Source organism: Electrophorus electricus, chromosome 26 (assembly GCF_041902795.1).
Source record: "Electrophorus electricus isolate QZ-2024a chromosome 26, ASM4190279v1, whole genome shotgun sequence".
Lineage (NCBI taxonomy): Eukaryota > Metazoa > Chordata > Actinopteri > Gymnotiformes > Gymnotidae > Electrophorus > Electrophorus electricus.
In genome coordinates, this window is record NC_137522.1 from 10,802,440 (window position 1) to 10,826,522 (window position 24,083).

The 24,083-nt window shown below is 37.6% G+C and overlaps 1 protein-coding gene across 11 annotated transcripts in view; it reads right to left on the minus strand.

Moving 5' to 3' along the window:
• LOC113586098 (adhesion G protein-coupled receptor D2) overlaps positions 1 to 23,661 on the minus strand; it is a 54,550-nt gene extending 30,889 nt beyond the window's left edge. For 3 of the 11 annotated variants that reach the window (XM_081708646.1, XM_081708640.1, XM_081708644.1), the window contains exons 1-20: positions 23,500 to 23,661; positions 23,252 to 23,288; positions 23,147 to 23,174; positions 22,656 to 22,889; positions 21,782 to 22,423; positions 21,093 to 21,284; positions 20,717 to 20,790; positions 20,281 to 20,568; positions 20,065 to 20,176; positions 19,764 to 19,901; positions 19,278 to 19,365; positions 19,053 to 19,164; positions 18,553 to 18,608; positions 18,197 to 18,323; positions 17,460 to 17,563; positions 16,625 to 16,727; positions 15,972 to 16,125; positions 15,389 to 15,522; positions 14,733 to 14,848; positions 13,645 to 13,765 (exon numbers count right to left, since the gene is read on the minus strand). In XM_081708646.1, coding sequence (XP_081564772.1) covers positions 13,645 to 13,765; positions 14,733 to 14,848; positions 15,389 to 15,522; positions 15,972 to 16,125; positions 16,625 to 16,727; positions 17,460 to 17,563; positions 18,197 to 18,323; positions 18,553 to 18,608; positions 19,053 to 19,164; positions 19,278 to 19,365; positions 19,764 to 19,901; positions 20,065 to 20,176; positions 20,281 to 20,568; positions 20,717 to 20,790; positions 21,093 to 21,284; positions 21,782 to 22,423; positions 22,656 to 22,889; positions 23,147 to 23,174; positions 23,252 to 23,287 — 2,859 coding nt within the window. In that variant the 5' untranslated portion in view covers position 23,288; positions 23,500 to 23,661. Of the gene's footprint in view, positions 1 to 13,644; positions 13,766 to 14,732; positions 14,849 to 15,388; positions 15,523 to 15,971; positions 16,126 to 16,624; positions 16,728 to 17,459; positions 17,564 to 18,196; positions 18,324 to 18,552; positions 18,609 to 19,052; positions 19,165 to 19,277; positions 19,366 to 19,763; positions 19,902 to 20,064; positions 20,177 to 20,280; positions 20,569 to 20,716; positions 20,791 to 21,092; positions 21,285 to 21,781; positions 22,424 to 22,655; positions 22,890 to 23,146; positions 23,175 to 23,251; positions 23,289 to 23,499 lie in introns of those variants that run through there. The other 8 variants (XM_081708645.1, XM_081708642.1, XM_081708643.1 and 5 more) reach the window with 8 other exon arrangements.
• Positions 23,662 to 24,083: the final 422 nt, after the last annotated feature.

Genomic DNA, 24,083 nt, shown 5'->3' on the forward strand with positions numbered 1-24,083 from the left:
TAATCTCTTAATATATTATTACCTATACTTCCTAATGGCATAGTAACATAAGTAAGTCCACAAACATGAGCTTGAAATCATTTCCATTAGGTACATGGTACCTAATCTATTGCATGTATTTGAAACTGCACACTGAATCAATACCCAGAGACAGTGGATGGTAATTTAGAATGCATATCCCATTGTTTTGGATATTTACAATTTCATACTTAGTGCTGCAAATTAATTACCATGTTTTTGATCATGATTCTTGTTTGTGAATATTTTGCTGTGTATTGAAGTGAAGAAAAAAAGACATCCTTTATATATTATAAAAAATTATCAATTAGAATATAATTGAGTTAAAAATAAGTGGCATCAAAACAGATGGGGGATTGTTTAAAATGTTAATTAATCAATCTTCAGTTAAAAATAAACAAAAATGGAGCACATTTAAATGCATTGCGCAATTTTTCCTTAAGACATTGTTTCTTTTGAACTCTGCAGTAAAATGGTCAAGAAATATGCAACAGCTTGGCAGTGCTGCTTTCAAAGTATTGCTATACATCAAACAAAGTGCATAAATTCATTACTGACAAAATTAATTAGGATACAATTGTCTGGTTTATAAAATAGATTTCAGTAAATACTAAGCCCTGAAAACAAGCACCCTTGAGACTACAGGGTAGTGCAAAGGAGGAACTAACTTCCTTTCATTTAAATAAATCCAAGGCCTTGCAATACCAATAGGAGGGAAAACTTAAATGACAACATTCCTAAAATCATGCACTTTCGCAGGTGGCTGTTGAAGTGATGACAACACCCGACTGCTAAAAAACAAAACGCAAAATTCTGACAAAAAAAAACAAAACTAGATCACAGCCCTTTGTTGGGGCTATTCAATCATCCACTCTACAATCCAGTCTTCATGCTGTATGGTGCCCAGACAAACTTATCAAATTTGGCCCATACATCAGATGTGAGCATGCTCTGTTCGACCGAATAGAGAGCGAATGCACCACACACTACAACGAACAAGGGCTCTTGCTCCTCATTACAGTATGACAAGATACAGAAATCCACTTTGCTTTTCATTTAGGGATCTCTCTTCCCCATTTTTATGGATGTGTGACTTCAAGCTTTTACTTACTTCCTCTCTTCTGCCCCAATGTAATAAATGATAATAAATTTTCACAGATGACCACCTCATCTTTTTTTCCTTTCTTACTCTACTCTAATGCACAAAAAGTTGGACAGCAAGCAGGTAAAAATCCTCACAAAGCCCTTTTTATTTATGACGTTGTCCTTGGTAACAGAAATTTCAATGTACTGAAATGAAAACTATGATTAAAGAGGCACAATGTCTAGACCAGGAGGAGAGAACGGGACAGCTTTCCATCTCTTGAGTGGTTATGATGCCTTGTGACATCACCTCAGGAGCAAATGGAGCTGACCGGATAGACGGATGGCAAGACAAAGAACTGTCACAAGGCAGAAGAGACTATGAATTCTCTGAAATGTATTTATTTTATCATTTAACAACAAACGTCACTGCTGCATAATAATGATTCTTTGCATAAGGCATCTGAACAGGCAAGCTGAACAGCTTCTAAAATATCCTAAAGATTAATTCACCCATTAAAAACACCTTCACATGAGGACCAGTCGAGTTGGAGCACCATTCTGTTATTTTGGTTTGGAACCAATTTTTCAATTTTGAAAATAGTGCCCAGAGCTTTGATGATGACACAAAGAGTATCAGGTGTGTGTGGCGTGCTGGTGATTTCACACAGCAGTTGAAGGCTAAGTGAGGGTTATACTCAGGGCAACTTTAAACAGGGGACTCTAAATAACACTCGGTACAACACTCAATAACTCTGTCTCTCTCACAGTAAAGGCTTGGTGGAAAGTGTTATTAGAACTGAGGGGTTGGTATGTATGCATGTCTCTGTATGTATCTGCATGCACGTGTGCGCGCATACAAGGGAAAAAGTCTGAATTGTCAAACTATAAGACCATTTTGGCTGCTTATTTTAGGAAGATATGCATATCAAATACAGCTCAAAATGAGTACTACATCTATTCCTAAAATAAATTCATATATCTAAGGGCAAGGATATATCTAGAGGATGCCTTTAGCTAGATGTGACTCCTTGGTTTTTAATGGATAAATAGTAAAATAAATAATAATAATAACAACAATAATAATAATAATAATAATAATAATTACATACAGCAAAAAATAAGATGCTAATGGCATAACTAATTCAGTGCCCTCCCTGTGCCACCCACCCATAAAAATCTTGAATGTATTTCCAAGGTTAACAATCATGCATGGCTAATGTGGACCTTCTACAAACATGAAGTGAGAACTGCATAGCTAACTGAATATCAGATGTAATGGGCATGCATTTTCATTTTAATCTTTGTGAAATTATGCACAAAAACATGAAGACATGTATCTTTCTATAAAACTGAAGTTTGATGCATCAATCACTACATGGTTGAAAGCTTAGATTTTCCATCTGTGTGCATGAGCACTTTATATATGCAGCTGTAAATTCAATAATGAGAGACAAAAAGGTCCCATAAGCCCTTAGAAAAAACAGAATATCAAAGAAACCCTCACTTTTTTTGCAACTATTTCTGACCCATTCTACAGTCATTCCAATTGACTTTTGTAAAGTCATTTTTAACTTGGACCTTTTTCAAAAAATGGAACAGTTTGCTGTTATGTAGGGTTATGTAGAACCATAAATTATATCAAATTTGTTGACCCAATTTTAAGGTATGAATGATTTTTAATCCAAGCATAAATTTTAATTATGTTCCTTCAGAACAAAGTGTATGAACTGTCAAATATACATAATAATGTTAATGCTAAAATTTCACTTCACACACTTCAGTATAGTGTTAATGCATCATTGCATATATCACAGCATTATACAGTTATGATGATACACTACATGTACATCTGGAATCTAAGAATTTTATTTTGTGACAGTATTACACTCTTAAAATGGGCATAACTCACTCTTACTCATGTACCACAATCAATCCTTGATTTAATTTTACATTTGGATCATTTGTAATCTTAACAATAATGCTGTAACATCCGTTACTGGTGTTTAACCTGCTGATGTGCCAAAATTATTTCATTTGAAATGATTAGTTTGAGTTGTGGGAATGGGGCCAAAGCTGTGCAGATGTCACGCTTTTAACAGTAAGCTTCACCCTAGCGGATGTTTTTTTTTTTGTCGTTGTTTTATCCATAGCAGAAATAACATCAAACACAAGATGTTTTTGGTCAAATTAAGAGAGCTGGTCAGCTCAGACAAGTGGAAGAGAGAAGCATAGAGAGTGAACAAATGAGAGAGAGAGAAAGAGAGAGAGAGAGAGAGAAAGAGAGCAGTCATTAGGGAACTGCTGAAAGTGAGCAGTGTTCACAAGGTTCCCCCTTACACTACAGCATGCCAGTGTCAGAATGCACACACACACACACACACACACACACACACACACACGCACGCACACACGTCCAGCAAGAAGTGAGAGGGATGGAGGATATCCATGGGCCACCCAGTATTGAGGACAGGAGAGGAGGAGACAGAGCTGAGGTGCAGCACCAGCGAGGCAGTCAGGGGAGGAGGGGAGAGTTATTAACTTAGCCCTGAAACACCTACTTAATATAGGGGCCAGCAGTGATAGCTAACAGAGCCTGGCAGAGGTGACAGCTCTTGGACCTGCTTGAGGAAATCCAATTGAAAAGCAGCCAAGAGGAACAACAAGCGCAAAACAGATGTTCTCACTACCACTGGGTGCAACCGTGTATACAACAGAAATACCTTGCCCGCCTCTCGAATCTGACACACACTGACAAAAATAACAATCATGACCATAATAATATCCACATTTATATGGCCTTTAACAAGTAAGGACATCCTAATATTTAAAAGGATGCAATACATTTCTGCATATTTTGGAATGTTCGGAAATATGGTTATCATTTAGAGGCGGCACAAGGACACAATAGAGTATTGTTCCATTTCAGCACCGTTTTAACTCTGAGGGCAAATCAGCCTTTTAGTAGCACATAACTAATACAGAGGTGAGAAAAGGATCTCATGGAAAAATTTGCTGTGTAGGCCATGAAAAAGTGGTCCATGATATGTAATGAAACAAGTGTAATGTTTACATTCAAATAACTGTAAATTGCAGGAAATTTTATACCTGAAAGCAGAAACTCTGTTCAGTTTCATCTCTTTGCTCAGCTACACATGTTCAATGAAGCTTAAAAGCTAGGAGATGCCTTTTATGTGATGAATTAGATATGGCCAGTTGCAAAACCATTTCAAAAATAGTTTGAACTCACTCAAATGGAATAAAATTTACTTATTTATAATAAAAACATAGTCAATAACATGACTATAAATCTATAAATCCATCTATCAATCCATCAATCAATTCATCAGTCCATCTTTCAATACATCCATCCATCCATAAGTTAATGAAGAAAAATATACAATATTAATAATTAGCCTAAGATTACACTATTGGCCTATGGACACTTTTATTGTTTAGCGGCCTTCATTACTTCCTTGCAATACAGCAGTGTGAGGATAGAAGATTTTAAAGGAAGGAAAAAAAATTCAAAGGCAATATGTTACCAAAATCCAAGAAAGACCATGTTCACAAAGAAAAAGAAAACTCACCACCACAGTGGTTCAATATCCATAAGAGTCCTGGTGGTGAAATGGGTGGAAGATGTAGGAATAGAAGCTGCCTCACGCTACACTGTAGCGTGTAAAAGCACAAGCCTCACAAAATTCAATGTAGCAAGAAATATACCATAGAGACTAATGTGAGGACAGAGGATGGAGTTTAGTATACAAAACAGTGCTTCAAACAAGCGATTTTTACAAAAATTACTTATAGTGCATGGCTTACAATGCCAGTGTCGCTAGACTCATGCCTACTTAAAATGAGGACTTTAGTTTGAGGGCAATTCCAATCAAAATATTACATATGTATATGACCATCATCAAAGATAATTCTTAGTATGTTGTTCCAAATTACACACATCAGAGAAACAGACATAATTCTGGCAAATCAAATGTGAATTTTTCTACAGCTGTTTTGAATGTAAACTCTGATAGCAATATGAAGTTCTGAAAAGCAAAGGCATGGTAAATCCACAAGGCGAATACATCCAAAAAACTCATGGTGCACATATGTGGGAGAGAGAGGGAAGAATGAACAGTAAACAAACCAGCTTTTAAACAAGACAATTTCACATTGCATACTTGGAGGGCTAAGTCAAACATCCCTGCAGACAACTGATACAAACTTTTAGCACATGGGTCAAACCACACTCTTTGAACTTGCAGAGGAAAGAAATACCCAAGAGCTAAAAAACTGTTTAATTAAAGACACTTAGGTATCCAACAGACATTTCTGAGTGCCCCGCTGTCAAAATGCATGATATTGTACCACCAGTGTAAGACATATTCTAATTACATAGTTTACACTGACAGCAGGAAAAATGTGAAGATTTAGCCAGTTAAGGCAGACCAGCTGGGCCTCAAGCTCTGACCAAAGCAGGCTGGTTCTCAGTGAGAATGTCAACCTCATCCGACAAAGAGCAAAGACCCGATGGTTAAAATGCCAAGAGCCATCAAGCTGTTGAGAAGAAACAAGTAAAAATCATGGGGAGAGGGTTTGATATGTGAATTTAAAAGATCATCTTTAAAATAAAAAAATCTGATTTTTCTGAACGTAGTATTAATTAATGATGTCAATCAGAACAGAGAGTCAGAATTTGGAGGATTTTACTGTGTGATCTTCACAAGGAGCTTTATTGATCATTTGAAAAAAAAACTTTACTCTTACCCACAAAAAAAAAAATCTATTTCTTATATTCATTTGCTTAAAATCCATACTTCATAATCAAGAGCATGTCAGGCTTCTTATTCATTAAAAAGATGAGTTTCAAAATCAAGCAATTTCTTGTAGTCTAACCATCAGGCAGAAGTTTAATAATCAGCAAAATGATGGTATATAATGATAACTAGCTCTAGTATCACCAAGAATTCAAAAATACTAAACATCTGAAAATGTTTAGGACCTAATGGCTTTCCCTTACTCTCCTCTCAAGACCTGCGTGGACGGGGGATAATGACATGTGCCCGAGATACGGCACATGCAGTTAAGGCACTGCTCTCGAACACCATCAATCCTGATCAGGTGTTGCTCTGTGCGAGCGTCACAAGCAATCAAGGCTGCCTACGGATCACAGGAGTTCAAAGTGAAAACGAATGGTTGCTCATTGACATGAAGACTTCATACATCTTAGTTTTCCAGTCTCTTCGTTTCTCTCTCATCTACCTTTTCTCAGTCAGTGTTTTACTCCCTATCGCTGCCGAGCGGTGAAATGGTCTCTTCACTTGGAAGACTCATCAATGTGAAAATGCTTTGGCTCTGTTTTTCTTCACTATCACCCCTGCCATAGAGGCCGCATTTAGTCAAGAAAAGAATATTGCATTAGATATATATTGACTTAAAAAGGCCATGGATGCTTTCACATGAATAAACTGCAAGGGGTGAAAAGTCTTATTAAATTTGATAATCATCAAATTTGTACCCACTTGAGAGCCAAACAATCTGCAGTTAGTGTCACAACTGCTACACACTGCACCATCTCATGCCTCGGCTTTCTTCATGTGCTAATGAGCACACCTAAGATGGGCTTTGACACACACTCGGGCAGCATTAGGGTGATTTTCGGCCAAAACTGGGCCCAATTCAAAGCCCTGTGATTGGCACATGCTTTCATTTAATGAGGATAATTACTTAGGATAACAAAGCAGAGAGCCACATCTGCACAGTGTAAAAGGCCCCGCTCCCGAGCAGCCCACAGACCTGTCAGGCTCTTTGGGTTTTTCCCACCTAGGGTGCTGAACCCTTAACACAAACCATGGCCCTCCCTCCCCTTTGCCCCCTCCCAGCAACATGCAGTCGACAAGAACCAGATTAATAAGAATCAACATGTCCTAGTAAACACTCGTTAGGGGCCAAGCAGCACGGCGGACCCAGGAGGAAAGGACATGGGAGGTGAACAGCCGTGTCTGCGGCTGACTTTCTGGCCAGCGTGACAGCCCTGACATGCAGGAAGGGCAAGAGGCCAGAAGAGCTAAACAGTTTCAGTGAACTTCCATTCTCTTCCCTCATGTTTGGTTCCTTCCTTGGATTTACAGTTCTCCTACACATATGCCCAGGATTCCTCTGTGCTAATAAATAAATCTCAACCACCAAACATTCAGTTGTTTTGCTCTTTGCTGTTAATCCACATTGGAGGGAATCCAAGGCCCATTTGTTGAATTAGTTATTTTAAGTCAGTAAAAACAGGGCCCCACAATTAAGCTTTCATTCTGAAGAAGTAATGATTTACAAAGTATAGACACATGAATAATACATACATGACATGCTTATTTGGGATTTCATTTCCATACAGAAAGGAATTGCTCACTTGCAAACCTTTATAAGATCCCTCTTGCAAATTTTTAATTTAAAAAGGATAGACAAAGAAAGAGAGCAAGCTTCTTCTGTTCAACACTGACCCAGTTCTCATTAATTATCTGTAAAGTATACATCAAAGCCAACCAAACAGTCTTCGTCAGTTAGATTAAAACAGATTTAAAAGGTCTTCTGTGTGTTATGGACCCAACATCCCACCCCAAGATAAACCCCCCACCAGCAACCAACCCTCCATCTTACAATCTCATGACAGTTTGAAATGGCAAAATACTAAACTATACAGAACAGTCATTGTTTTGACATAGACAATTTGTATGACAGCGTGATGGCTGACATGGGGGGGGGGATCTCTCTCTCTCTCTCTCTCTCTCTCTCTCTCTCTCTCTCTCTCTCTCTCTCTCTCTCTCTCGAGTGGGGGTGCTCTTAGAGAGGTCATGAGGTCAGACCCAGCAGGCCATGTGATCCCCAGTCTTCTGCCAGGGTAGCAGCATGGTTTGCTTTCATATGACACAAACTATTACTAAATAGACCTGGCAGGTAATTCTAAAACAAATAAATGCGGGTGGGTACCAAGCAGGACAAGCTCTTTTAGTGGGCTATGATCACAGTGAAACTCACTTTACTCTTGACAGGAAGCATGTTATTCACAATGATTACCTTTTGTTAGTTTCCAGTATGGAACTTGCACTTTTGTGCAGGGGTTGTTAACACACACATCAGTGGCACATATTGCGTTTTGTTTGTGTTGCCTTTCTAATGATTAAATGCACATTGTATAATGATCCCTGAGATAATAATTTTGTGTAAGCAGGACAGCAGGCACAAATATGTAAACAAATATTCTTGTGTCATTATTTATCAATATCAGCCTGAACATGATTAAACATAGGAAGCACAGGAGGTTCATCAAATGTCTATATTATAAAATGGTTCTCATGTCCTAGATTACTGAGCTCAATTAAGTGGATTTTTAGCCAATTATAGCCAATGATATAAACCTAATTACCATAAATGGCCTCCTTATACACTATTAATTGAAAACCTAAACACTATTAATTAATAAGAAATTAACAGAAACCTGTGTGGAGTAGCAAGAACTGGGTACCTGTCTACTTATTTTAATCCTTTTTTGCAAAATGTTTAAAATAATCTGCCTGCTGTGTGAGAGTAAGAAAGAAAAGCCCCAAACCCACATTAGGAGCATTTCCCACATAGTACTACAGGAGTTGCCCGACTACTATGGGGAGACTATAAAAAGAATTATGAAAACTGATTACCAAAGTTGCAGAAGGGGTAAGGAGGGAAATAAACATTCTTGCACAGCATTCAAAATAATACAAAACGGATCAAAGAAAAAAGAAAGCCAGAGAAATGTTTAAACTCACATTTACATTAGCCTTGGAATGACTTATAGGAAGTGTCATACAAAAGGTACTAGCATATTACTTACATTTTTTGCAGTTGCTTACCTGACTATATTTAAAAAAACATTTTTTAAAAAGCCTTAGGCAATATATTACCAATCTGAAATGTTTGATTATAATTACAACAATTACAATATTTCCCTTATTTATGTATTTAAAAACTAATATTAACAGTTTAAAAGAGGATAACAAATATCATCAAAATGCCATCTCTCTGTGTCATGAAAACTGTCAATCTTTCATATTGATTCCCACACACACAGACCCTACAAGGGGTAGCTTGTAGTTCACAAGTGTGACTTACAAGGGCTAACTACAAGTTCTGGCTATAGATGGATGACAAAAAGGTGGATCTGAATATTACAACAAGACACACACACCCATCCATCTATCCATGCACACACACACACACACACACATACACACACACACACACACACACACACACACACACACACACACACACACACACACACACACACACACACAAGTCAATTAAATGGGATTAGATGAGACCAATTAAAAACAAATATCTGTAACAACTTGAACAAAAAAAAAAAACATCTTAGACTCCAGACTTTACCTCAATATATAATCATTTAAAATTTTTAATAATTATTTAATATTAAAGAATTAATAGTAAGTACTCAAAGTGTCATAATCAGCTGAGAAAACAATGAGTAACAATGACAACAATAACCAACCATTAAGAAACTCAATAAAATAAATAAATACATACATGCCTCCCCCCCAAAAAAACTGACTTGAGTTTGTGACCCCAAACCTCCCTCTGCTCCTGCTATCCTCAAAGTTATTGATAGACTGGAGTTATAGGCTAATAATGCATCAGCCAATGCATGGCGAGGACCTATTATATGCAGGTAATAGATAGTGGCGAGCTTTTGAATGACATTGCACTGAGATTGGATGACAGAGGGTCGAGCGATTTATGGCCAAATCAAGCGCTTCCTCCTCCCTCAACCTTCCATTTCCAGCTTGATAAAGGGGCACACAAGTCTTAGCTATATCTGGGGTTCATAGGTTCATAAATAGAAGTGAAATCATTTAATCTGCCTGTTGTTTCAGGAGTACTCATGAATGCGGGGTGGGGGTGTGGGGTGTTCTATTCAGGCACAAATCCAACCATTCCATCCTTTTATCACTTCTCTGATATTTTTCCCAGGAGCCGCATGAGGCATATTACCATTATACTGCCCATCTTTCCTAGTCAGGTTGAATGATTCAAATACTTTAAAGCATGCTGTATTCAAGTATTGATAGCACTGAAATGATTCCATGGCTATGCAGTACTGTCCACATACAAGCCAGCCCCGTCTAAAACCTTCTAGCCCTTTCTTCACAAACCTTACTGGCCTGACATCGCTAAAGTCCTTCCCCTGTTCCAGATTTTCTCATCTATTTGTGATGTGAATATATATATGTGTGTGTGTGTGTGTGTGTGTGTGTGTGTGTGTGTGCGTGTGTGTGTAGGCAGTGTTTCTCCCAGTTTGTTGTTTCTAATGCTTTCTAGAGTTTGCCAGTATGGAGCTAGCCTGCTGCTCTGTTGGATTTATGATTATGGATAAGCCTCCCTGTCTGTTCTTTGGCTCCCGTTTTTTGCAATGAGTTCTGGAAGTGCCCTAACAATAAACACACTGCACTTACATCTAAAAACCTCAGGTTCTTGCATGTTACACAAATTTCAAATAATGTGTTACATTACAAATTTCGCACATCCCAATTTACTAAGAAAATAATTTTTTGAAAACCTGTTTACTAATATGGATATTTTTAAGAAAGATAAAAGATCCTGCAAGCAACAACAACAACAATACTGTAATAGTTTTGTCATGCAACCAACAAGAAGTGTGAGCAATGAAAGGGCTTGTCAACATTATCTGTTTTATTGATTTAACAATAAAACCTTCTAGCCTAAGGTTTATGTTGTTTTTGCTGCTTATTGAAAATACAATGACAGATGGAGGAAAACATCATAACAGGAATTTCATAAATGGGCATCTAAGGTTTTTGCTTCCATTGTAGATTAAGAATGGATATCATGCCCTCATAATTCTAAGGATTGTCCTTAGACATTAACCTAAGATGTAGTGGGAAGGATATACTCTCCATACAAGAAGTACAAAATGCATGTATCCTTTACTCAATAGTGCATTTAGACTTTGACATTCATGTCTGGATCAATATATGGGTGCCAGCTGCATTGACTGTGGTTTTAATCAATTTTTGTTGTAATGCACAACCCACATACACATTAAAAAATGTACATCCCATAAAATGATCATTAAAGAACAAGATTCATTGCAAGCATGTGCATTGGCAGGAACTGTCACTTTTACTGCATTTAAACTGCTTCATAAAGGATTCTAATGATTTCCTACTTTAGGAATTTTCACTTACTATTCTAAATTAATCTTGACATATGATAAACAACATGCATGATTGAGAAGCCACATAAAAAAATGAGGACTTGAAACTTCTTGGGAAAACAAAAATCACTTGGGAATTGAGCCCATGTCTGTTTGTTCATTTCTGCTTTTTCTGACTGCACTCCTTTTTAAAACTGGTTTTAACACTGTTTCAAATGTATCAGTTATATTTACAGTTACATTACCGACTTGACAGGAGAGAAAATCAGATTGGTTTCAACCATCTCAAATGCATTGGCTGATGGCTACAAACATCCGCTTTCTCTTTAACACCACGACGTATAGGCTTCACTGGTCTCAGCTGATCTATAGACTAAGGATAGCCAAGGATGCTTAGTCATTTCTAAAGTAGATCATTTGCATTTGGGGGTCACTCATGTCTGAACAATGCTCTGATGCCAGAAGAAAGTGAAATGCCTCCGATGATGCAATAGCTCACATGATATGGATACTCTAAGATTGAATGTATACCAAATTTGCACACCAAAAATTATGACAATTATTTAGATGTGATTCAACTAACGCCACTGATGACTGACAAAATAATATTTAATACACTGATGACTATAACTAGCCTTACTAACCCTGACTAGTTATCTAAGACACAACAAAAGATACTTTGTTGAGCATAGTCTCAAGAAGCAGAGGCGAGATTGCACCACTGAGCAGTTTAGCATGTAAGCCAATTCTCAGAAGAAGCACTAAAACAGTATGGCATCCAAAAAAAAAAAGTTAAAATAGATAAATATTAAAATAATAATAATTTAAAAGCCAGGAGAGGATTTAAAGTTTCCAGATGCAGCATAATTTCTACTTCTACCTGAACAACCAACCAAATAAACACAATCCTAATTTTTATTCAAACAGGTTTAAAAGAATATGGTCCAGCAAAAGCATGATTCAACAACCACCTATATTAATTACCACTAGGGTAAAACATTTTTAATTAGATGTTAGTGAAACTAAACTATTTATAGTCTGGTGTCTAATGATCTGACTAGAGCTCTGTAATGTTTTTTCCTGATAAATGTATAGTTCAACTGTAGATAAAACAGATTAAGAAACACAATTTGCCAAGTAGCATGCATACAAAAAGCTAATGCTTACTGTTAAACTGAACGGCAGCAAAAAGAATACACATGCATAAACTAAAGAATTTAGTTAAATGTTAGAAATATGGCAGTTATGTAATTTCATATATTGTCTCTTACATCAAACTTGCAATTCAGAATTATAGAACAGTTGAGTTTTATCTGCATTGTGTTCATGTTCCTATGCTTGTAATGGAAATTAGAAAAACATGCTTCAGATTATTTTAAGAGTGAAATTATCATCATCATCATCATCATTCACATACTTACTAAATTAATTTTGATGAATAATCTACTAATAAAGATACAAATAGCAATTTCTTATTATTCAGGACTTTTTTCTTTTTTGCTTAACTACCACATTTTCTGTACCATAAATCAAAATCACAAAACCAAACAAAAGTAAAACCAAAAATTAAAATAAGGAATTGTTTAATTCCACCATTCTTGCAAGAGATTTTAATATATTTACAGTAATATACTTTTTTGAATTAATTCTAATAAACCAAATTAGTAACAGGAACAAGATGCAACTGAACAATCAATTTAAAAACAAAAAAAACCAAAAGGATAAAATCACCCGCATGTTATCAGAGCCCCCAAAGTGGATTTTGAATAGTAAAAAATAAAGGAACAATTTATTTTAAAAGAATTAAAAGAATTAATAATAATGAATATTTATTTTTGACTATTCTGATGTAAACATTCTACATGTAGTGCTGCAATTTATTTTAACACATTATTTTCAGGATCATAATATATAATCTCAATCTGACTTTTTTAAACAGGTTTTATTTAGTACAATTAAGATGAGTAGCAGAACTGGACAGAAACTGGACAGAAAATTAAAAAAAAACTTCTATATATTTACTCTGACTTTCCAGAGTCAACCAACTTAAAATGCTTATACTATTTCTTACCATTGAACGACTGTAGCAAAACCAAAGACATCACGGGATATGCAGTTTATTAGCCCCCACATCTGAACCTTTCCCTAAAATGGGCCTTAGTGTTACTCTGGGACATTTTCACAAAGTTTGATCACATGTGATTGACTGACTATAGGTCATCTGATGACAGAGCAAGAGTGGGGTGAGAAGGAGAGAGGGAGAGAGAGAGGGAGAGAGGGAGGGAGGGAGGGGGAGGGAGAGAGAAATGAATGAAACCTACCTGCAGCGAGTTGAGAACGATGAAGATGTAGGCCATGATGATGGAGAAAGGGACTAGAACTCCACACAGCCAGGTTAGGCCCAAAATTGGCAGCAAAACCAGTACTGCTTTTACTGCCGCCCTGTGAAACACAGACAGGCCTCGTGGCACCAGAGCATATGCATTCCTCCATTACTCACACACATGCCAATGGATTTTTAGGTAACTGTTCTTTTCTTTTCAGACTCTCCGTGGCAGTTCCTGCCGGTCTCGTGCCTTACTCGCTGTTTGGCAGCTCCGGGGGTCATTCCAAGCACAACAAGAGCTACTGTTTAGTCTCACATTGTGACAATTTTCACACTAAATCACTTTTAATTCTGTTTAGTATAAAATTACCTTCCAGTTCAGGTGACCACTAAAATGAACCAGCTGTGAGAAAAGTCAGGCTCGCCAGGGGGAGGAAGTGTGTGTTTGATTTTCCCCTGCCAACGCCATGTTTGACCACCAACTTTCAACGCTTGCATTGATACTTACTCACACAGACCTACTGAGGGCTGCACCAATATTGCTCATACAGGAGGACTAACTGTGTCAATGGCACTTCAGGTTATGAAAATTCACTTTCACGTCAGGAAATTATGGTTGACTGTGGCATCTTAATTTGTATTATGGCTGTTTATAATATCAAGAGGAAGGAGGAATATTTCTGAGCCAACAGGACTGACAGTATTTGGGTCTGTTAAAATCCAGTTCTATCTCAGTAATAGCAGAGGAGGTTGCTAGACCACCCAAATGTACAGTTAAATGCTCAAATAACAGGCCACAGAAAAAAAAATCAAAGACCATACTGACAGTTTCTCACTGGAATTATAACTTAAAAGAAATCAATAATTTAAGATCATTTTAAAAGAACAGTTCAAGTGTATGAACTGTATGATAAATCATACAGTTATAAAATGGCACCTCCGTGTGGTGACCGGGAGGAGTGACGAGACAAAGAGACTTCGTTTAAATGAGTCGGTGACACAGTAGAAAGAATAAAACAGAGAGAGAGAGAGAGAGAGAGAGAGAGAGAGAGAGAGAGAGAGAGAGAGAGAGGAAGAGCTCACCTTATCTGTTCAGACACCTGATGCACAGGACTAGTGTTAGCTGCCAGCATCAGAGATCTTCTCTTGGCAGTGGAGATGGTAATGAGCACCACACGTGTCAGCACCATAATGTTTACCTACAGGACAGCAGTAAAGCCTTTTCATTAAGGCATACTATGAACGCAGATTAGATGGTAGCAACAATGGGCCAAAATTATGAAAATGCAATACAACATGCAGTAATGAATGATAATTACACTGCCCATATATTTCTGCAGCAGTGACATTTTCAGTAGGAAAACATAGATCTGCTATGTTTAACCATATGAAAATAAAAGTTCCTCATATGAAAACCAGATAGAAATCTCCATTTTAATTGAGATATAAGACTCATCTGGGTCTGGGAAATTGGGAAAAAAAACATCCCCTATAGTTCAAATCTTAATCATTTCAGATGACTGCAAGAAAAAAAAAAGAAAAAAAAAAAGCTTTGAGTATAACAGTTACAATTCTTTAAAGAGTTACATGAACATTAATAACATAATACGAGACTGAAAAACATGCATGTTTTTATGAAATCTTACAAATATACAAAAAATAAAGATGGAATGTGTAAAGGAACATAAGAAAGCAATGGTTTCAAACAATTGGACAGGGAAAAAGAGGTCTAGTCTCACCATGATGATAAAGATGACTGGGCCTGCAAAGCCCCATATGACTCCATTCTGTACGCTCAGCCAACAGTGGCCATCCGCTGTGTAATTGCCTGAGGCCGAGGCAAGAGTAATGGTGACTATCAGGACAGGCAGACCTATTGGGCAAAGCCAGCATGATGAGAATATGCATATCATGCCCTAAAGACAATTTACCACACCCTGCAAACATCCTTATATTTCTCATTAGGAATGCTTTTTTGGGTCTCACTGAAACATGGCAAAGCTGGTGACTGGCCCACTACAGGTTGCATGCCTAGTTAGTCATTTGACTGATATAGGAAAAACCTTCAAATCCGAGCTACACATTCCAGACACTATTCCTAACACTGCTTTGTGTCAATTCATTTAATATTTACATTTTCAATTTAACATCAATTAGCATAAAATAACATCAATTAGCATAAAATAACATCAATCAGCATAAAATAAAAAAAAAACCCTCTGACTTGACATTAATTGACATGGGCCCTACTTTCCTATCTCCCCTACCTATCCATTCCTATCAGTGAACATATCACTTAACAAAAGACCTCATTTGTATTACCCCAGCCAATCATGTAGTAGTATTTCATGTGGCGATCCTCGCTCAAGTTAACAGTCACCACCTTGCTCCAAAGCAACAGCCCCTCCACCAGCATCCAGCTAAATGCTGCCATGAAGAACAGATGGAGCAGAGCCGCCACCAGGGTGCAAGCCACCTAAGGGCACAGGTCAAAAGGCCAAGTGCTAGGGGTCAAGAGTTCAAACACCACATACATGCCAATTTATATACATCATCTAACACAGCCAATGTTTAAAGACCCAGGAAGACTTCTTACTTGGGTCATTTTTGTTTTTGTGGTAATTATTATTTAATTGGAGACTGCAACATAAGAATGTAAAGAATGTAAAGATTCTTAAAGATTTTGCATACAGATGTTACTAATCTGTACATTTTAAGTCAAGTCAAATTTATTTATACAGTGCTTTTTATAACAGATTTACAAATGTTCGAGACCAGAAGAAACCTTGAAAGAAACCAAGACTCAAGGGGGGAGGGGGGGGGGGCATCCTCTTCTACTTTTAATTTGTTTACTTCTTAACTGATATATGGTGCAAAAAGTTAAACTAGTTTTGCTATTTAATCATTAACAATACTAGTGGGAAGGGGTATTTTGAATGCCATTCATTGCATTTTCATTGCTGTGCCACACATACCTTATTATGAATAGCAGAGCCACTACAGAGAAGGACAATTTGAGCAAAGATGAGCGATATGAAAAGATTCTTGTGAATAGATGTCCGGTCTGATTTTGGAATGCTGTATAGATACACAAAACATCATCAAAAGGTACACTGTTAACATTTGACCTTGATCTAGCAAAAATAAATAACATCCAGTATTTAGAAAATTATTTTTTTGTTTATAAATTACTTTATATTTAAATATTCACCTAGATCTAACAGGCTGAGTGTCAGTGGACTGATAGGCTGGTGCAAACAGGCCATAAATCTCTTAATGAAATAGGCTAGCCCAATGACACACTGATTAACCTCTCCCTGTGTGACCCTTGTGCTTAATTAACTCCAGTGTAACCATAAAACCTCAGTTCAGAGCACTGTGTCAGTTTAGGCACAGAGCACTAATTACCAGATTAGCAATGTTCAATACTTCTTTTGCCTCAGAACCTAGTCTTATTGACTACTGGATGAAGGTCTGATAGCTTACAGTCACAAATGCATAACAAGCGCAGGACAGCAGTCAATAACGTGAAAAGGGCACTGCTACCACTTAAAGTGGCAATACACTGGCATTATGAAGATTGCTATAGAAGTAGATGATGAAATAGAAAATCTTCACATACTATATTTGTATTACATCAAATGTATATGTCCCCGCATACTGTGGCCTGAGAGCAGGCCTTACGAATACACACACAGGCCCAAACAGCCCCATACCCACCAACCCCTCCCCCACCACAAACACACAAACAATAGCACACATTCACTGCGCTGCTGTTGCTGTGGCAGTGTATCCGTGGAAACCACTTACTCCAGCACGGTAAACAGCATCAAGGTCACCAGTAGTGCGCAGAGTGAGGCTCCCGACCCGATAAACGTCAGCTTGGTCAAAATGCTCTCCTCCTCCGCACTCCACTGCAGAGACAGACGATAAAGACCCGTCACAACAAACAGCCCCTAGATCTTCTCTCTCTCTCTCCCCCTATTATCTCTTTCTTTAAGTGTCTAGATGAAGTTCCAAGCAATATGACTAGATACTACATTTAGTAACATTCAGCTGCTAAAAGTGATTTAAAGTTTCTGTTCTGAAAAGTTTTACATTTTCCCACTGAGCAACCAATTTAAAAAAAAGTTCATTGGTTAAGGGACGTTTCAATTATCTTCTTCCAAAATAAGTTCAGAGAATTTATTGCCATCATATACAAAGTACACTGCCCTAAGGTTTTCTTAATAAATTCCCAGTGATAAGTAATAGAAAATAAAATAAACTTATATTGAATCAGCATATTGTCCACCAATATTATCCTTCTTTCTACAAGCTAACAGAGACCTCTGCTGGATATAACTGTCACAGTACAAGCCCCAAATAAATGTTCCAGTGTGTGCGACCTTTCAATTTTACTGAAAACAAAATGTTTCAACTGTGTTATCTAAAAATGGAAGTAAAAGTTGAGTTTATATATTAACAACACTTTAGAGATCTGTGTAGGGTTCTCAATCGTCTCGCAATAATTTCTTTATCAAATCACTGACACTCCATATACATACCCCGACCTCTATATAATTCATAAGGACAGCAAAGTTGGTGGTGTGGTTGCAGAAGCAGGACGTGGCCTCAGATCCAGAGTACAACACTCTACAGCCTTTGTCTGACCAATCACTTGCATGATTAGCCCTAAGAAAAGGGCAGATATTGAACATTTACATGCACCACTTTCAGTCAGTGGGACATTTTCATCAAATGTCTTAAGAGAAATAATGTTGGGGTCTGTGTGCCTTTTACACCCTCATAACTACAGACTTATAGTGTGAAAGCTGAAATTAGATCAGGATTTTCACTGAGGTAACTGATAAATGTGACACATTGTTTATAAGACACATCGGCCTTAATGTGATCTACTTACATCATACTGACGTTCCAAAATATGCAACCAGGCGTACCAAGCTTGGAATACTTCTCCTACAATAAAAGCAAATGTTTTTGGTGGAAGCCAAGGATCACACGAAACAGGTCCATTTCAGATGATGCACCAGTAGAAAAATGCAAATTACCATGTGTGTTTACTGAAGATTAATGCCAAAATCAAATAATAACAAATCAGAGCATCACTGATATACTCAAATATTTTTGATGTTTTAGGTATAAGATCAACAAAAATGCCCATAGGTTAATTAAATGGTCAAATTAGTTCAGACTGCTGGAATAGTATTATCTAAACTAATAATGAATATCTGTCAGAAATCAAGCAGGTTACTATGTATAGCTGATTCCAAATATTATGGCTATGAATTCAAGACTTGTGAAAAGTCAAATCATATATTGACTATTGTTACCTATGATGGCTACAAAATAACAATTCCTTATCAACTTTTAAAATGAAAATAAGACCCTGATAATCCATACCACTTTTACAGTGGATAGAGTATACTGGACAGACACTGGAACATTCTCCACCCTGGATACATCTCGCACTGTTACAGATATGACTGCTGAAGCCAGATGATCAAAGGGTGATCTGGGAGAAAAAAAACAACAACAAAAAAAACAAGACCTAAATGGCTTCAGTTACAGTATAAACACAATTTAATCAAACAATTGAAAGTTTGCTACATAAAGTAAGGCTCAAACCTCTCTGTCTGCTGGTCACCTGCAGTTTTAGAAAGCAACTCCACCAACTGGCTGTAGTAGGCATGAATAAACATTACATCCTTGTGACCTGCCGATGAAGAAACAAAGCGAACATTTCTCAACTATGTGTAGTTTTACATCTATATAGCTGGATTTCCCAGCACAAATCTCCCTCTGCTATCAAGAACAAAGAACCTCTTTGGTCTATTCAGGATACTTTTTGTACTTTGAATGATTATTATTAATAAATATATAATATCACTCCTAATGCACATGTGTTCCCAGTTCACCTGTGTAGGGATCTAAGATCTGTTTTTGTGATCATAATCAGCATAAACAGGAAAAAAACTAAAACTATGATCAGAAATCTAAGTATTAATACTAATCCTGTTTATGTGCAGGATGTAAAAATGTACTAAAAAGCATGAAGCAATTCCTAGTAACTTAGTCTAAAGAAAAACAAGAAATCTTTAGGGACATTTCCACCAAGGGCGTAAATTCTTTGAGCCTCAGTCTCTGGGATCAGGATTTCATCTTGGTTGCTGGCATGGTTAGTCTGTGCTGAAGGTTTATACACACAGCTGCAGCTCATCTGAGATAACTTTTTTGGTTCCATATGAACATCTGCAAAACAACCACACCCATATAATCCCCAAATTAACATGGAAATGTATTTTTTCATGTACTACTACATCTATGTGCTCGATATGCCATATAGCACATCACAGTAAACCGTATACTACTGGTACGTCACAGAAAAGTCAACAGACAACAGAGAGCGCTTTACCTATATTTTTTGTTGAAACTGTAAAGGGTTTCCTTTCTGAAAAGATTGTATCCGCCAGTGCCCAAAGCAATTTGTCAATGCTTTCTACAATCATGAATGGTCTAAGGTGTATCTGTAGAAAGCAAACATATTTAGGAAGAATACCAAAAGTATTTAAATGCTTTGAATGTTTGCAGTTATGTCCCACCCCTACTTCCTGAAGCTTTAAACAGTTACCCCTAGTGGTTTCAGATCCAACCATTGCCTGACCAAGATAGGATCAATGATACTGCTGGCTAAGTTCAGGTAGTTGGTAGCCATTGTCTTGAGGACTTCTGAAGAGAAAGCTGTTTTATTGGTTTGAGCAGCTGCAGCCAGCTCAATGGTTTGTATGAGGTACAGCAGATCGGAGGGGGTGATGATATCTGGACTAGTCTCAATAACCCTCACAATAGACTGAGAAAAGAAGCTCAACCAAATTAGCTCATTCTCTGGGAAAAAAGTTGAATTATTCTCTTCTAATTCCTGTGGAGAGAAACAAAAACAATCAGTGAATAAAAAGGATAAGAAATTCAAATAATATAAAATTTGTGCATCCAGCAAAATTAGAGCTGGTCTATTAAGATCTATTATGCCACAGGTCTTTTATTCCTGTGGAAACTCTGCCACTCACAGGGTTGTAATGACTCCTATTAATGACTTGTGTAAATAACGGGGTGTTGGGAAAGCCAAGGTTATCCAAGTGTTCTGCAATCAAAAGTAAACACAATTTTACAAATACAAGACATTTACACACAATCACCAAGCTTTTGTTAGAAGTACAGGTCTCTTCTCCTCTTTGCTATCTGTGTATGACAAATTTATTTTGTATTTGTGGTGTTATTTTTCACTGTGTTTTTGAGTGGCCACCGTTGTTCTAAACAGGGAATAAATCAGTACACAGAGAATGCACACAGCATTTGATAGACACTACAAAGTGCTTCTCTAAGTTGCTCTGGACAAAGCAATCAGACAAATGCTGTAAATATAAATGCAAATAGAGTTATTACCATTCTGAATCTGGCAAACACCCCCTCTTTGTGCCTTGCAGTAATCCCAGCCCCACTTTCCATTGGTAGGGTCAAACATTACACAGGTATCATTATTTTGTATCCATGAATCCTCTAGAGAAAAATTGTGATACTGTAAACTTGCATTCAACCAAGGGACTATGAACTGTTGAGTCAACTGACCATTGATACCTGGGAACAAACATTAATGCAAAATTATCAAAAAGGATGTTAAACACTGCCATTGTGAATATAATAAGCTACTTAAACCAGACCCAGAGTTGTATATTACCTTTACTAAGATCTACAGAAAAACTAATCAAAGCCTGGTGCAAGTACAGATCATCAAGTCATATGCATACTGTTTAAAGAGTCCATAAGAGCCTAGAGTCAGTTTCCCATGAGTTTGGACTGTGTCAGAGGCAAAGCGTTTGTTTTGATGGGTGGGTTTCTGAATTACAGCACACATGAAATATTTACAACCATTTAGGGCTGAGTTTGCCAAATACAACTTGGCCGAAAGTCCATGCATTCATGTTGGTTGAGAGCAGCAGGGGAACCTCATCAGAGGTGGAACTCATTAACTACTGCTTGCAGAAGGCAAAATGTAGTCCAGCATTCAATTAAATTAAATGGGCCACAACCCAACGCCCCCTTTCCCCCAATCACTTCTACCACCAACATTTTACCTTGACACTGAACATGTCCCCAGTGCTTCGGTAGGGAGGGCTCCATTTCCAGCCCAGAGGCGCTCCATTTGAAAAGTAGGCCATAAGGAATGGGTGAACACTCTTTTTCCATGTTTTGGATTTCAGTGGTGTCCAACGCCCGATCCCATATGTAGAGCTGGGTGATGCTCCCACAGAACGCCTCCTCATTTTTCAAGGATCCGCCAAACGTATCTTGATCTTGGCCGATGATAAAAACACCATTCCCCCTGATATGGTCAGTTGAGCAGAGGCCACTCCCATGCCCAACCTCCAGGCCATCTACTGAGATAGACCACTCACCACCCTTACCTGTCCAGCTCACACACAAGGAGTGCCAAGCGGCATCATTGGCAAAGCCTGGTTGGTAGGAGCCATGCATGCCATGCACAAGCAGGGCAAGCTGGATGGGTTCGCTTTGGGTAACTGTAGCTCGGAGCTGGAACTCATCTTTGACTGAGGGCACAGAGTAAGAGAATACAGTGGACTCTCCATGGCAGTTGGGATCAAAGCGAAGTCGAGTACAAACGGTCACAGTAGGCATTCTGGAGAAACTGTACAGGAGTCGAGCAGATTGGCGGTCACTTCGCCTAAAAAATTCCAGAATTAAGGAGTCTGAAGTACCTTGGACAATGGACAGGACAATAAGCACTTATTGGTGGGTTATTTAAAAGAAATCTTTTATTATTTATAAAATGTAACTAGCTGGGTCATTTGAAAACACTAGGTGATTACTGTAGCACCATGTCGTTCTCATATGGTGAGACAGTATATTCACTTTAATATCAGAAATTATTAGGGGAAAAATAAGCATGGTTTGAAAGTAACCTCTCTCAGCATTGTATATGAATCTCACCACTTATTTCAGGAACAATAATCTTTTCAATCCATACAGGCTGGGAGATGTTCAAGGACTGCAGAAAGTTGGTCAGTTCTTGGTGCTCTTCAACACTGGTTATCACTGCCAAGGTGCTGGACCGCTGTTTACACAACCTATGGACAGCATGCCACTGCAGCTTGCCTGGTACATATTCATAGTACACCTCCTCGTTTGGCAATGAGGTTCCGCTTTCCGCAGCAATTTCAAGAGCTGTCAGGTGATAAAAAGAGATTCTGTGCCATCATTGATAGCCAAAGAACTGATGGTGTATCCTGCCCTTTGAATTTTAAAGTATTTACAGCACATTTCCTTTTTGCTTTTGATAGTTGTGGGAGAATCACACAAAAGGTAGTAGTTGTCATTAAGTACAGATTTGGTTACATTAGAAATAACATTGCGTTCCATCAATTAAAAGAATGTCTTTGACATTAGAAAATAGACAAGCCTTCTTTTATTGCTAATATTACCTTTTCCAAAGCAGTGATGAATCCACACCTGGAAAATACAGAAGTCATTACATGAACCAATATGAAGTTATAAGAATGACACCTTAAAAAGACGAAGGTACTTACAATAATATTTGAGCAAATCATTTTCAACAAATGCATCCTGCAAAGAAAAAAAAACATAGGACAACAGGTCTGAGATAGATTACTAAAGACAGACCTCGCTTAATTAGAAATTTGTTAAGGAATACAGAACTAGCCTGGAAATCTTCGGTAAAATCTGCAGTAAACACAAAAAATTTAACATATCTCGAACAGCCTAAATTAGACTAAATTAGACTACCTAGAACTACAGCGAACTGTTACATAATTACCTGTTGCATACCTTTCGAAGTCGATACGATTTCCTCACAAAGTACCTAAAATATTTTTTTTCCCCCAAATGCGTCGCCTTCTATTTCTGTTCTTGAAAACAAAACCGCAGTCGTAGCATACAGTTTTTGTCACTAGCGTCTTCGACAAAGGAAACTCCTTAATGATATCAGAACCCAAGAATTCATTGAGAGAATTTCAAGCTGCAACGCCAGCGTGGAGGAGGGCGTATGCGCGCGTTCAGCTTTTGCAAACGAGAGAAACTGCGAAAGTAAATGTCAGTTCTGTGATTCTGTATTTGGAACACACATTAAGATCATTAGATCCAACCTGCAGCGTACACATTTTGTAGAATTTGCTACATACATTGCAATTTATGCTTTATAGAGAGAGAGAGAGATATCTATAGATATAGATATCTATAGATATATATATAGAGATCTCTCTCTCTCTCTCTCTATATATATATAGAGAGAGAGAGAGAGAGAGAGAATCTCTCTCTATAGATATATATATCTATAGTGATATCTATATCTATATATATAGAGATCTCTCTCTCTATATATATATCTATAGTGATATCTAT